General features: G+C 39.7%; 2 protein-coding genes across 3 annotated transcripts; both read right to left on the minus strand.

Annotated features, from left to right (window-relative positions):
* Positions 1 to 1,032: 1,032 nt before the first annotated feature.
* On the minus strand, positions 1,033 to 6,213 carry LOC130114715 (C-C motif chemokine 4-like). 2 transcript variants are annotated; one of them, XM_056282601.1, is made up of 3 exons: positions 6,077 to 6,213; positions 2,435 to 2,555; positions 1,033 to 1,406 (listed from the first exon to the last, which is right to left on the minus strand). In XM_056282601.1, exons 1-3 carry the CDS (start codon positions 6,132 to 6,134, stop codon positions 1,334 to 1,336), a joined length of 252 nt encoding a protein of 83 aa, XP_056138576.1. In that variant the 5' UTR covers positions 6,135 to 6,213; the 3' UTR covers positions 1,033 to 1,333. The 2 variants fall into 2 exon arrangements, with proteins under 2 accessions (XP_056138576.1, XP_056138575.1); XM_056282600.1 differs by lacking the exon at positions 6,077 to 6,213 and adding an exon at positions 4,764 to 4,923 and having other exon boundaries at positions 1,059 to 1,406.
* Positions 6,214 to 8,080: 1,867 nt separating this feature from the next.
* On the minus strand, positions 8,081 to 11,943 carry LOC130114716 (C-C motif chemokine 4-like). Its single transcript, XM_056282602.1, has 3 exons — positions 11,780 to 11,943; positions 9,452 to 9,572; positions 8,081 to 8,423 (listed from the first exon to the last, which is right to left on the minus strand). Exons 1-3 carry the CDS (start codon positions 11,835 to 11,837, stop codon positions 8,351 to 8,353), a joined length of 252 nt encoding a protein of 83 aa, XP_056138577.1. The 5' UTR covers positions 11,838 to 11,943; the 3' UTR covers positions 8,081 to 8,350.
* Positions 11,944 to 15,164: the final 3,221 nt, after the last annotated feature.

Genomic DNA, 15,164 nt, shown 5'->3' on the forward strand with positions numbered 1-15,164 from the left:
GCGGCACAGAAATCTCTCTTTGGACAGGAAAAAACACACAGAGGGCCCTGACCTGGGTCATGTGTCATATATGAAGTACATACATATGCAGTGTGGGAACTGACCTCTTTATATCAGCAGTCCACTTCTATTATACATTTTGGTGTTTTGTTCTGTGGTAATAACTTATTTGGAGAAATATATTTGAACACACTTATAAACAATGCAGTATATCTGATAGAATTATTAGCATTACAAAACAAATTTGTTATTTATGTAATACACAAGCAATACAAGAATGAGGAACATCATTAGACCCATTTTGCCCTGAAGATGAAGCTTCATGGTGCTGCTATGGACACTTATCCAGCTGTTTCACTGATCGAATGTTGGGGGTCTCCTGGAAAGACCACTGGCCTGAGCGTTGTTTTCAGGTATCCAGAAACCCCACAGACAGTCTGCTGGTTAAGTGTCTGTTAGGGTCTGATCATGAAAAGTTTCAAAGAAATGTGAAACCTAAAAATAGTTTGTTTTTCTTGATTTTTGTTATGGAATAGAAGATTTTATTGTGCGTATGGAACTGGACCATTATAGTTATGGAGTTACAGGAACTAATAGTCTTCAAAGAATCTGTAGACATTAGATGCACATTTCTTGACTCTTGCGAACCGTAAATCCCTCATCATCTGTCTGAAAAGCCCTGCGAGTCTGCATGTTCAACTTTTTTCTATTCAATAAATGCATATATCATTATTATTACAATATCAAATTGTTTATAAACATTTTATTTGTTGGCTGTGTTTATCAACACAGAGAGAATCAATGAAAGTGTAAAGAAATGCAAAGCATATTTAAAATAACCGTATTTAATTATAGAAACCACTCATAAATAGTTCCTCCAGGCCAGAGATTAAAAAAAAAAAAAATCTTATCTGAATGTCATGTTTGCTCTCAGTTCGCCGATCTTGACTTGGTAATATGAGAAAGCTGCATTCTAAAAACACAGGCTGTGGCACTAATGTGAAATATTAAAAGAATAATTAAGTCAAAGTGAACAAGAAACTTTACACTGGTGTAGAAGCAGTGAAGACACATGTCCATGGTATGCATTACTCCCATTTAATAAAAGCATGTACCATTCGGTTATACAAATTTGATCAACTAAAACTGACCGGTGGGGGAGCTTTAAAAATTATTTAAAAGGAACAGTAAAAGTTGATTTCTCATTTTGAAAAGCTTTTTTTTTTTAATCATTTAGTAAAATATGCAAATGAAAGGTCTGCAAGTTGAAGTTGGACAAAGCAATGCTATTTAAACCGTTAAGTGTTACGCTTTACTGGGACATGAGTTTCTCCTAGTTGAAAGCATCCTGCACCCACTCCTCATGGCGTCTGACGCAGATCTGTTTCCCCTGGACGGTGTGCACTCTGCAGAGACATGACAGCACAAGGCACATAAGGTCAATCCCACAAGCAGATCACTGTGGAAACTAGGTTGGTTCAGTTGTCCCAATGCAAAAGGTGACTACTGATATGGAAGCTAACGTGGTAGCAGTTCACATTTTGTAAAGGTCACAACCCTTAGCCCTGTTTTATCCACCTTGAAGCTTGTTCTAGGGTTTTGCTGTGGTTGCTCATTCGCTGTCACAAAATCCCAATGGAAGAACATCCTAAATTCTATCTCAGTGGCACCTTTTGAAGAAAAAAAAAATCAAAGCTATCTCTCCTAGGAAAAATAATCATTTTCAATTACGCTAAGGCACTTAGTGTTATCAATAATTATTCAAAGGTTTCATTTTGTCTTCCTTTTTTCACCTCAATGTTGTCTACCTGTCTAGACAACTCTTGGTTGACAACATTTAGTGTTGAATTTTGGTATTTGTTAGTAAAAGAGACATTTTTACAGATAAAGTTTGATCAGAAATGAGGAGGTGAGCAATTAATTTGATGTTTTCTGTGTTTGATAGGAAGGATGAACCTCAAATGATAAGTATTTCTAAATACTAACAGTAAAAAAAAAGTTTCATTTGCTAAAACCATATATTTAACCATTTGTCTATCAACAATAAGTGAAATATAAAGGAAATCTAAATCTGAACAGCGGGCTGCAGAAAATAGTTCATTGTTCACCGTTACGTGAACTGACTTCCACTTAGGTGTATGGTATGATGAAGCAGATACTGTATGGTGGGTATGCAACATTACATATCTTCAAACATTAACCAGATGTTGAGTAGTGTACCTGAACCTCCAACACAATAGGAACCAGATACTGGAGGCCAGTGAAACCCAGAATACCTTTAGAAGGCTCTTTATGACACCCCTACAACACATGGATCAGCTTCTCCTCTGACACACTTCTGCTTTTCAGTAGGTACAAATGTCAAAAGCATGGAAGGACATGTAAAACTCCAAGCTATGAGGACAACAAGAGTTAAACTGAGACAGAGACGTACATGAAGCCCTCTTCCTGGCAATGGATGCCAGTCTCCTTGATGGTCACAATTTTGTGAATTGGGATCCTCATGGTGGAGAATTTAAAGCAACAGTTTTCAGGTTTCACTGTATTGCTTCCCCCTGCAGAGAGACATAAAGAGATCCCTTAGTGCATCGCTACACGTTGTGGTCAACGTGCAGAACAGCAGGCTCATACTGCCATGCTCTCTCTCTCAGAAACACAGTTCATATGTTGCTAAAATGGCTTTTCAGGGACACATCAGCACATTGTGTTCACATGATGTGCTGAAAATATATTATAATTAGATATGGCTTGCAAGACTAGACAAGTTGTAAATGTTTACAGGTTCAATACATGTTTGGATAATTGTACAGAAAAATGAAAAAAAAATGAAAAGGGTCATGCCAATTCTATAAAGTTTTATGACAATAGCTCTCATAATGCATTACAGTACTTAACATTTCTTGCAGTGTGATGGTATGAGAAAAAATTGAGTTTTGAATCTTATTCATTGTTTTATCAATTCACATTCATTTCCTAAATGCCCCAAATCCCTTTACAACACGATGTAACATTAAAGTTCCCCATTCAAACTCTGTAATACTACTGGTCTGTAAAATTATATTTCATCATCAAGGAAAATAACTAACAACAGCCCTTTTTAAAATGCAACACATCTAAGTTTTCATTTCGTGCCAGGGCTCAGCTCATACCTTTTTACACTCTTATCTCACCAACAGAACTTTTTCTGTTGTTCTGGGTAACTCTACCTCCTCGGTGGCTTAGTTGAGTTGTAGTGTCCCTCAAGGCTCAGTTCTTGGCCCCCTTCTCTTTTCTATATACATGCTGCACCTTGGCCAGGTCATTCAAAATCACGATGCGCTCTACCCTACCATTTTTATGCTGATGACACTTAGTTATACATCCGACTAAAACACACAGATCCTAGCGCTCTAGCAAACCTCACTACTTTCCTCTCTGACATTAAATCCTGGATGTCCGAAAATTTTCTCAAATTTAATGATGATACGTCTGAGGTAATTCGGTTCGGCCCCGAAAATTACATCAGCCTTTTTGTTACTAATCTTGGTGGTCTATCAGGTAGTCTTAAGCAGGCTACTAGGAATCTTGGGGTAATATTCGATGCCAACCTCAGTTTTGATAATCAAATCAAACATGTTGTTCAGTCATACTTTCTCCAGCTGAAGCTAATCTCCAAAATTAGCTCATTTTTATCAATTGCCGATCTGCAAAAAGTTGAACAAGCTTTTATCTATTCTCCGCTTGAATATTGTAATGCACTTTATTCTGGTATCAGCAAGGGCTCCCCTCCACTGTCTGCAGTTGGTACAAAATGCCACTGCTCTGCTCAATATTGGGACAACAAGGCATGACCCTATCTTTCCTGTGCTTTCCTCCCTACACTGGCTTCCTGTTAAATTCGGAGTTGATTTTAAAAATTTATTGCTCACTTTTAAGGCTTTAAATGTTCTTGCTGCTGCATACATTTGTGAGTTATTGACCTGGGATATGCCCGCTTGATCTTTAAGATCTGCAAATGGAGCCTTGTTAGTTATTCCCAGGTCTCGGTTTGTTACAAAGGGTGATCGAGCTTTTGCTGTTAGAACCCCCACACTATGGAACAATCTAACTGTTGAACTAAGACAAACCAAGTCTCTGGCTTCTTTTCATTCTCCTTTTAAAACTTTTCTTTTCATGAAAGCTTTCACAAATGTTTGATATTTGTCTTTAGTTATACGGTTTTTTATATTTTTACTCTTATTTATTTGGTGTTCCTTATTTTTGCCTTGTCTGATTTTGTTGGTGAAGCACCATGTAACATTGTTTTAGAAAAGTGCTATACATATATAATTATTAAAATGATTAGTTATATTGTAAGAGAAGTTTCCCTTTTTGGAAACATTCTCACCCCGGGACACAGTGAAAACAATTCAGCTTAACCCCACCAGCCCATATTTCAGTGGGTTACAAATGTCGTTATTAATGGTCATGACATCACTATCATAGCAAACAGAGGTTAGCTAAACTTTGTTTTGAGTCACAGTCATATTAGTTGATACCAAGCAGAAAAGGTTGTCCATTAAATCCCCGGCTAAAGTCACTGTCAAGCACTAAATAAATAATCCAAATACTCAACGTTGTGCCAGGATATCCTGGATGCTAATGAGATCAAAATCTTAAATAAAATAAAAAGTTGGCAAATATTATTAAAATTATTTAAGTTGCATTAAAATGTTTGCAGCATCTGACCTATGGAGCGCTACACTTCTCCATGGGCTGCAACAGAGAGGAAAAGATAGGCATACATAGGGCGTCGCAGGTGGTGAGCAGCAGCAGTCCCAGAGCGAGGCAGAGCTTTGTCATGGTGCTTTCAGGGTCAGACTGCTGACTGTCTTCGGTCTCGGCTGTCTGAGCAGATCTCCTCTAGTGCCTCAGTGTCTTGCAGTCGTTCTGATTTATGGTGAGGATGATTAACTTCTTAGTACCACATGTATGCTTGGAAACGGAAAAAAGGGATACCATCAAACCCCCCCCCCCCCACCACCACCACCACCACTACCCCCGCCTTTTAGAATGACAAGATGCTATCAAATAGGTTGACTGTGGCTGCAGTTGTGGCTGTGTGAAGTCTACGGCACACAGTGTGAACATGAACGTGTCCATTTTCACAGCAAACAAGTCAACAACTTGGCTCATAGTGTATGTCACTGTTGATTAATGCATTGAGAAATAACAAATTCAGCAGTTAGTTAGCCAGAAGCTCTTGTGCGCCGTGTTTATTTTAAGAGAGGACGCATAGGGTTAGAAATAAAAAAGGTTCAATAAACTATTATCAGGACTTCATGCAAAGATATGAGACCCTGGATATAGTAGGTGCGTTTTTTTAAGCAGAGGTTTAACCACAGCTATCTCGAAACTGCAGTATTACAGTGCTTATCATATCCTGCAGTATGATGGGATGAGAAAAATAGCCTTGATTCCTATTCATTCTTTTATCACTTCACATTCATTTCCTAAATGCCCTAAATCCCTTTACAACACAGTATAATGTTCAAATTCACCATTCAGACTTTGTAATACTAATGGTCTGTAAAATTATCTTTCATCATCAAAGAAAATAAGTAACGACAACCTTTTTTAAAATGCAACACATCTAAGTTTTCATTTTATTCCACCAATTATATTGTAAGAGAAGTTTCCCTTTTTGGAAGCATTCTCACCCTGGGATGCAGAGAGGACAACGCACCTTAACCCCACCAGTCCATATTTCAGTGGGTTACAAATAATATCATTAATGGTCACGACAACATTATCACAGCAAACAAAGGGTTAGCTAAACTTTTTTTTGAGTCACATTCATATTAGTTGTTACCGAGCACAAAAGGTTGTCCATTAAAGCCCCAGTATAAGTCGCTGTTAAGTACGAAATAAATAACCCAAATACTCAACATCGTGCCAGGATATCCGGGATGCTAATGAGATCAAAATCTTAAATTAAAAAAAAACTTGGCAAATATTATTAAAATGATTTAAGTTGCATTACAATGTTTGCAGCATTTGACCTATGGAGCGCTACACTTCTCCATGGGCTGCACCAGAGAGGAAAAGGTAGGCATACGTTGGGCATTGCAGGCGGCGAGCAGCAGCAGTCCCAGAGCGAGGCAGAGCTTTGTCATGGTGCTTTCAAGGTCGGACTGCTGACTGTCTTCTTTCTCGACTGTCTGAGCAGATCTCCTCTGGTGCCTCAGTGTCTTGCAGTCGTTCTGGTTAATGGTGAGGGTGATTAACTTCTTAGTACCATATCATACATGTATGCTTGGAAACTGAAAAAAAGGGATACCATCAAAATCCCCCCCACCACCACTACCCCCTACCCCCGCCTTCTAGAATGACAAGATGCTATCAAACTGCAGTTGTGATTGTGTGAAGTTTACGGCACACAGTCTGAACTTGAATGTGTCCATTTTCACAGCAAACAAGTCAACAATTTGGCTCATAGTGTATGTCACTGTTGATTAATGCATTGTCAGATAACAAATTCAGCGGTTAGTTAGCCAGAAGCTCTTGTGCTCCGTGTTTAAGAGAGGAAGCATAGGGTTAGAGATAAAAGAGGTTCAATAAAGTATCATCAGGACTTCATGCAAAGATATGTCTCAGATGTTAGCGGTACATGCACCAAAGCCCCATAGAGATGTACATGTTTCAGCTGAAATAACAAACCTAGTGAAATGAGGGCTGAATAAACATAAGAACAAACTGCAATGTACAAACAAACAAGTCTCCTTTAAATCTGTACAATATGCACCACTTTAAAATATTATCATTTTGAGGCGTTAAGCTATCCAAACATAAAACTAGTAAGGGTGGTAAGTACATATAATGCACATAGAGCAAAGTCAATGTTAAAAGTGGTCCTCTCTGCAGAGGGGCTCTGCATGGTAAACGGTAAATATTACTCATTACTGGGACAACTTAATCTCTAAATGTCATCTGAGTGAGACAGCTGAATCACTTCACGAGTGGTTTTTATGCTGATCAACTTTTTTCTGCTCTTCTTCAAATTTGCGGCACAGAAATCTCTCTTTGGACAGGAAAAAACACACAGAGGGCCCTGACCTGGGTCATGTGTCATATATGAAGTACATACATATGCAGTGTGGGAACTGACCTCTTTATATCAGCAGTCCACTTCTATTATACATTTTGGTGTTTTGTTCTGTGGTAATAACTTATTTGGAGAAATATATTTGAACACACTTATAAACAATGCAGTATATCTGATAGAATTATTAGCATTACAAAACAAATTTGTTATTTATGTAATACACAAGCAATACAAGAATGAGGAACATCATTAGACCCATTTTGCCCTGAAGATGAAGCTTCATGGTGCTGCTATGGACACTTATCCAGCTGTTTCACTGATCGAATGTTGGGGGTCTCCTGGAAAGACCACTGGCCTGAGCGTTGTTTTCAGGTATCCAGAAACCCCACGGACAGTCTGCTGGTTAAGTGTCTGTTAGGGTCTGATCATGAAAAGTTTCAAAGAAATGTGAAACCTAAAAATAGTTTGTTTTTCTTGATTTTTGTTATGGAATAGAAGATTTTATTGTGCGTATGGAACTGGACCATTATAGTTATGGAGTTACAGGAACTAATAGTCTTCAAAGAATCTGTAGACATTAGATGCACATTTCTTGACTCTTGCGAACCGTAAATCCCTCATCATCTGTCTGAAAAGCCCTGCGAGTCTGCATGTTCAACTTTTTTCTATTCAATAAATGCATATATCATTATTATTACAATATCAAATTGTTTATAAACATTTTATTTGTTGGCTGTGTTTATCAACACAGAGAGAATCAATGAAAGTGTAAAGAAATGCAAAGCATATTTAAAATAACTATTTAATTATAGAAACCACTCATAAATAGTTCCTCCAGGCCAGAGATTAAAAAAAAAAAAATCTTATCTGAATGTCATGTTTGCTCTCAGTTCTCCGATCTTGACTTGGTAATATGAGAAAGCTGCATTCTAAAAACACAGGCTGTGGCACTAATGTGAAATATTAAAAGAATAATTAAGTCAAAGTGAACAAGAAACTTTACACTGGTGTAGAAGCAGTGAAGACACATGTCAATGGTATGCATTACTCCCATTTAATAAAAGCATGTACCATTCGGTTATACAAATTTGATCAACTAAAACTGACCGGTGGGGGAGCTTTAAAAATTATTTAAAAGGAACAGTAAAAGTTGATTTCTCACTTCGAAAAGCTTTTTTTTTAATCATTTAGTAAAATATGCAAATGAAAGGTCTGCAAGTTGAAGTTGGACAAAGCAATGCTATTTAAACCGTTAAGTGTTACGCTTTACGGGGACATGAGTTTCTCCTAGTTGAAAGCGGCCTGCACCCACTCCTCATGGCGTCTGACGCAGATCTGTTTCCCCTGGACGGTGTGCACTCTGCAGAGACATGACAGCACAAGGCACATAAGGTCAATCCCACAGGCGGATTACTGTGGAAACTAGGTTGGTTCAGTTGTCCCAATGCAAAAGGTGACTACTGATATGGAAGCTAACGTGTTAGCAGTTCACATTTTGTAAAGGTCACAACCCTTAGCCCTGTTTTATCCACCTTGAAGCTTGTTCTAGGGTTTTGCTGTGGTTGCTCATTCGCTGTCACAAAATCCCAATGGAAGAACATCCTAAATTCTATCTCAGTGCACCTTTTGAAGAAAAAAAAAATCGAAGATATCTCTCCTAGGAAAAATAATCATTTTCAATTACGCTAAGGCACTTAGTGTTATAAATAATTATTCAAAGGTTTCATTTTGTCTTCCTTTTTTCCCCTCAATGTTGTCTACCTGTCTAGACAACTCTTGGTTGACAACATTTAGTGTTGAATTTTGGTATTTGTTAGTAAAAGAGACATTTTTACAGATAAAGTTTGATCAGAAATGAGGAGGTGAGCAATTAATTTGATGTTTTCTGTGTTTGATCGGAAGGATGAACCTCAAATGATAAGTATTTCTAAATACTAACAGTAAAAAAAAAAGTTTCCTTTGCTATAACCATATATTTAACCATTTGTCTATCAACAATAAGTGAAATATAAAGGAAATCTAAATCTGAACAGCGGGCTGCAGAAAATAGTTCATTGTTCACCGTTACGTGAACTGACTTCCACTTAGGTGTATGGTATGATGAAGCAGATACTGTATGGTGGGTATGCAACATTACATATCTTCAAACATTAACCAGATGTTGAGTAGTGTACCTGAACCTCCAACACAATAGGAACCAGATACTGGAGGCCAGTGAAACCCAGAATACCTTTAGAAGGCTCTTTATGACACCCCTACAACACATAGATCAGCTTCTCCTCTGACACACTTCTGCTTTTCAGTAGGTACAAATGTCAAAAGCATGGAAGGACATGTAAAACTCCAAGCTATGAGGACAACAAGAGTTAAACTGAGACAGAGACGTACATGAAGCCCTCTTCCTGGCAATGGATGCCAGTCTCCTTGATGGTCACAATTTTGTGAATTGGGATCCTCATGGTGGAGAATTCAAAGCAACAGTTTTCAGGTTTCAATGTATTGCTTCCCCCTGCAGAGAGACATAAAGAGATACCTTAGTGCATCGCTACACGTTGTGGTCAACGTGCAGAACAGCAGGCTCATACTGCCATGCTCTCTCTCTCAGAAACACAGTTCATATGTTGCTAAAATGGCTTTTCAGGGACACATGAGCACATTGTGTTCACATGATGTGCTGAAAATATATTATAATTAGATATGGCTTGCAAGACTAGACAAGTTGTAAATGTTTACAGGTTCAATACATGTTTGGATAATTGTACAGAAAAATGAAAAAAAAATGAAAAGGGTCATGCCAATTCTATAAAGTTTTATGACAATAGCTCTCATAATGCATTACAGTACTTAACATTTCTTGCAGTGTGATGGTATGAGAAAAAATTGAGTTTTGAATCTTATTCATTGTTTTATCAATTCACATTCATTTCTTAAATGCCCCAAATCCCTTTACAACACGATGTAACATTAAAGTTCCCCATTCAAACTCTGTAATACTACTGGTCTGTAAAATTATATTTCATCATCAAAGAAAATAACTAACAACAGCCCTTTTTAAAATGCAACACATCTAAGTTTTCATTTCGTGCCAGGGCTCAGCTCATTCCTTTTTACACTCTTATCTCACCAACAGAACTTTTTCTGTTGTTCTGGGTAACTCTACCTCCTCGGTGGCTTAGTTGAGTTGTAGTGTCCCTCAAGGCTCAGTTCTTGGCCCCCTTCTCTTTTCTATATACATGCTGCCCCTTGGCCAGGTCATTCAAAATCACGATGCGCTCTACCCTACCATTTTTATGCTGATGACACTTAGTTATACATCCGACTAAAACAAACAGATCCTAGCGCTCTAGCAAACCTCACAACTTTCCTCTCTGACATTAAATCCTGGATGTCCGAAAATTTTCTCAAATTTAATGATGATACGTCTGAGGTTATTCGGTTCGGTCCCGAAAATTACATCAGCCTTTTTGTTACTAAAATTGGTGGTCTGTCAGGTAGTCTTAAGCAGGCTACTAGGAATCTTGGGGTAATATTCGATGCCAGCCTCAGTTTTGATAATCAAATCAAACATGTTGTTCAGTCATACTTTCTCCAGCTGAAGCTAATCTCCAAAATTAGCTCATTTTTATCAATTGCCGATCTGCAAAAAGTTGAACATGCTTTTATCTATTCTCCGCTTGAATATTGTAATGCACTTTATTCTGGTATCAGCAAGGGCTCCCCTCCACTGTCTGCAGTTGGTACAAAATGCCACTGCTCTGCTCAATATTGGGACAACAAGGCATGACCCTATCTTTCCTGTGCTTTCCTCCCTACACTGGCTTCCTGTTAAATTCGGAGTTGATTTTAAAAATTTATTGCTCACTTTTAAGGCTTTAAATGTTCTTGCTGCTGCATACATTTTTGAGTTATTGACCTGGGATATGCCCGCTTGATCTTTAAGATCTGCAAATGGAGCCTTGTTAGTTATTCCCAGGTCTCGGTTTGTTACAAAGGGTGATCGAGCTTTTGCTGTTAGAACACCCACACTATGGAACAATCTAACTGTTGAACTAAGACAAACCAAGTCTCTGGCTTCTTTTCATTCTCCTTTTAACACTTTTCTTTTCATGAAAGCTTTCACAAATGTTTGATATTTGTCTTTATTTATACGGTTTTTTATATTTTTACTCTTACTTATTTGGTCTTCCTTATTTTTGCCTTGTCTGATTTTGTTGGTGAAGCACCATGTAACATTGTTTTAGAAAAGTGCTATATATAATTATTAAAATTATTAGTTATATTGTAAGAGAAGTTTCCCTTTTTGGAAACATTCTCACCCCGGGACACAGAGAGAACAATGCAGCTTAACCCCACCAGCCTATATTTCAGTGGGTTACAAATGTCGTTATTAATGGTCATGAAATCACTATCATAGCAAACAGAGGGTTAGCTAAACTTTGTTTTGAGTCACAGTCATATTAGTTGATACCAAGCACAAAAGGTTGTCCATTAAATCCCCGGCTAAAGTCACTGTCAAGCACTAAATAAATAACCCAAATACTCAACGTTGTGCCAGGATGTCCTGGATTCTAATGAGATCAAAATCTGAAATTAAAAAAAATAAGTTGCCAAATATTATTAAAATTATTTAAGTTGCATTAAAATGTTTGCAACATCTGACCTATGGAGCGCTACACGTCTCCATGGGCTGCAACAGAGAGGAAAAGATAGGCATACATAGGGCATCGCAGGTGGTGAGCAGCAGCAGTCCCAGAGCGAGGCAGAGCTTTGTCATGGTGCTTTCAGGGTCAGACTGCTGACTGTCTTCGGTCTCGGCTGTCTGAGCAGATCTCCTCTGGTGCCTCGGTGTCTTGCAGTCGTTCTGGTTAATGGTGAGGGTGATAAACTTCTTAGTACCACATGTATGCTTGGAAACTGAAAAAAAGATACCATCAAAATCCCCCCCCCCACCACCACCACCACCATTACCCCCGCCTTTTAGAATGACAAGATGCTATCAAATAGGTTGACCGTGGCTGCAGTTGTGGCTGTGTGAAGTCTACGGCACACAGTGTGAATATGAACGTGTCTATTTTCACAGCAAACAAGTCAACAACTTGGCTCATAGTGTATGTCACTGTTGATTTATGCATTGTCAGATAACAAATTCAGCGGTTAGTTAGCCAGAAGCTCTTGTGCTCCGTGTTTATTTTAAGAGAGGAAGCATAGGGTTAGAAATAAAAGAGGTTCAATAAAGTATCATCAGGACTTCATGCAAAGATACGTCTCAGATGTTAGCGGGGCACGCACTAAAGCCCCATAGAGATGTACATGTTTCAGCTGAAATGACAAACCTAATCTCTCGTATATTCCACCTGGCAACAACACAGTGGAAAGAGGTAACGGTTGAACCATTTGCTAACATCACTGAGCTCAGATATTTAAAATGTTAGACTTTTCCACCTTGTACCATGCAGAAATCAGTTGATTGCTCAATCTATATGTGGAGGGAGGAGTGTATTTTGAATTTAGGGCCCTGCTCATCTCCCCGCAAATAAAAATTCAACATGACAGTACCTACCATCATTAAACTTTTTTCCCCGATTTTTAAAAAAAAAAAAACCTTTCCTACCTAAATGGACGGGATTCAACAGCTGGGAACGGGTGTAGCCCTTTCACCACAAAAGCCGTGACCACTCTGTGGCACTCCTCGTTTCCTCTTTGGTCATACTTCCTTTTCTTGCCAAAGAGAACGGTGTCTCGCGGCTTGCCACCTTCCCTCGCTCTGCTGGGGGTTGCTGTCAGTACTGAACCACAGGCTTGGACTCAAAACGCAGACTCGGCCTCAGTTCACAAAAAATCAGTCCTTTTAATAAAAATTAGGTCGGTACACAGGTGATCAGATAACAAGGCAACAGTGTCCAAATCGGCAGGCGAAAGGCGAGGTCAAAAAAAGGCAAAAACAGGTCAGGAAACTATAGGGATCAAGAAACTCACACAAGGGGGAAAATGCTGGAACGCTGTCACAAGGAACAAGGCGACCTGGCACAGAAGGAAGGGAACACCAAGACTATATACTCTGGAGGAGGGGAGACAATGAGACACAGGTACAACACGTTAGGGCAGGGCAGGTAATCACACAGGAGGGAGACACATGAGGGCAGGAAGTAAAGGACCTGAAACGAGACAAGAGGTGAATATCAAAATAAAACAGGACGTACAAGACAAAGAACACTGGGAGAAACAAATGATAATGTAACTGTCCAGGCAGGGCGTGGCAGGTGCTTGCTGTGATGTTGAGCTAGGGGGCGCTCAGCTCCCCTTAATAAGACATGGGCTCCCCTGAAAACGTGATTTGTGAAAATTTGGGGGGGGTCTGTGTTATTTTGACATGCAATTTCAGTTTTGTGTAGCGCCATCACTGTAGAACATTGTATTTGTTGCAGCACATGTTTGACATGTAACAGCCACCATACTAAGGTAACCGCCTACTACTGCTACTGGAAGTATGTCAGCAGTCGGTCTGCCGGTTACATACAAAGAGATCTGTTGTACCAATCAATAAACCTGTTAAACGTTCTCCAGTGTCTGACCACTCGTCATTCTACATGGTGTCAGAAGTGGGATGGGATGTAGCTTGAGTGGCTCTTTTTGTTGGTGTGGTTTTGTGCTGTTACAGACAGGGCATGAAAGTGTTATCCTCTCAATGTCCTTTGTCATGGTGGGCCAAAACACAATGTCTCTGGCTCGGCGTTTCGTTGACTCTGTGCCGGGGTGGCCTCTATGTAGGACTGTGTTGTAGTCCCTTTGTAGCGATTTGGGGATTACTGCCTTTGGGCCTTTCATAACGATGCCATCTTCGATCGTGAGCTCGTCCCTGAATGTAAAGTACTGATGAACGTCTGCTGGCAGTTTGAACTCCTTTGTAGGCCATCCATGGTTGATGATGTTGCATATTTTCTGAAGGGTTGGGTCCCTTTCTGTGTGTTCCTTGAGTTCATCTAAACTTGAAGAAGAGATCTTACTGCCATGACCTCAAAATCTGTTCATTGCTGTGCTGCTTGGTGGACTGTCTAGGGGCTTGTGACAATGTGTCAGCAAGGTACATGTGTTTCGCCCTTTGGAAGATTCAGATTCCTCAGGATGCCCTTTGGAATAAGCAGCGCCAGTGAAGTGTCTCCCACACCATGGGCGACTACGTTAACCAGTCGACCAAAGGGTCCGACCCGTTTATCCATGCACGTTACACTACCCCCCTCCCTCCTTCGGGAAGCGCGTCCCCGCACTTCAGCATATCAGCTCCCTCACACCTCTGAGAGCACGTGCTTCCGATGGCCTCATAATCTCACCATCCCACTTATGGCACCAATGTAGCAAATTCACGGGGGCTGCCGGGGGCTGCCAGGAACCGCCGCAGCCAGGACGCGAACCCGGATCTCCCGCGCCACGGGCGACTACGTTAACCAGTTGACTAAATGTCTGTGAATGTTCTCATTCATCCAGGTCATGGTTATCCAAAGGAGTTGAATCAAGTGCAACTGGACTTGGTATATATCTGTGAAGACGTTTCGCCTCTCATCCAAGAGGCTTCCTCAGTTCGTGCCTTTCTGACTAGACCTTGACTAAAGGGTCTGACCCGTTAGCCGGGCTAGCGAGTCTATTTATCCGTGAGCATTACAATACGCTTCTTTACTTGAACAACCCACGTCACACTCCTTCTCCCCTCTTACATTCACTTACATCCCATCTTGTCCTCTAGCTCCCCCTACTGTCCTCCAACTGCATCAACTCAAGACATCACACTAACCTAGTAGCTAGCTAAGCTAGTTAGAACAACTAACGTTAGCATACAGTACAGAGCCACTACACGAGGTCAAGATCAAAAATGCAAATATAAAGATGAACAATAAAGTTGAACAATAAAGATCTGAACAGATTAATTATATAATTTACAATATATATACAAGAACCCCGAAAAACTACTATAGGAATCACTAATTTATCTCAGGCTAATCTCTTTTTCTTAGCGTTCTTATTTTATTTTCACCGCGCTTCGAATACTGAAAGCTATGATGAAGATTGGAGAACAAATCAATATAGGCTCGGAAAGACTGATCTAGTG

The sequence above is a fragment of the Lampris incognitus genome, chromosome 6, assembly GCF_029633865.1.
Source record: "Lampris incognitus isolate fLamInc1 chromosome 6, fLamInc1.hap2, whole genome shotgun sequence".
Classification (NCBI taxonomy): domain Eukaryota; kingdom Metazoa; phylum Chordata; class Actinopteri; order Lampriformes; family Lampridae; genus Lampris; species Lampris incognitus.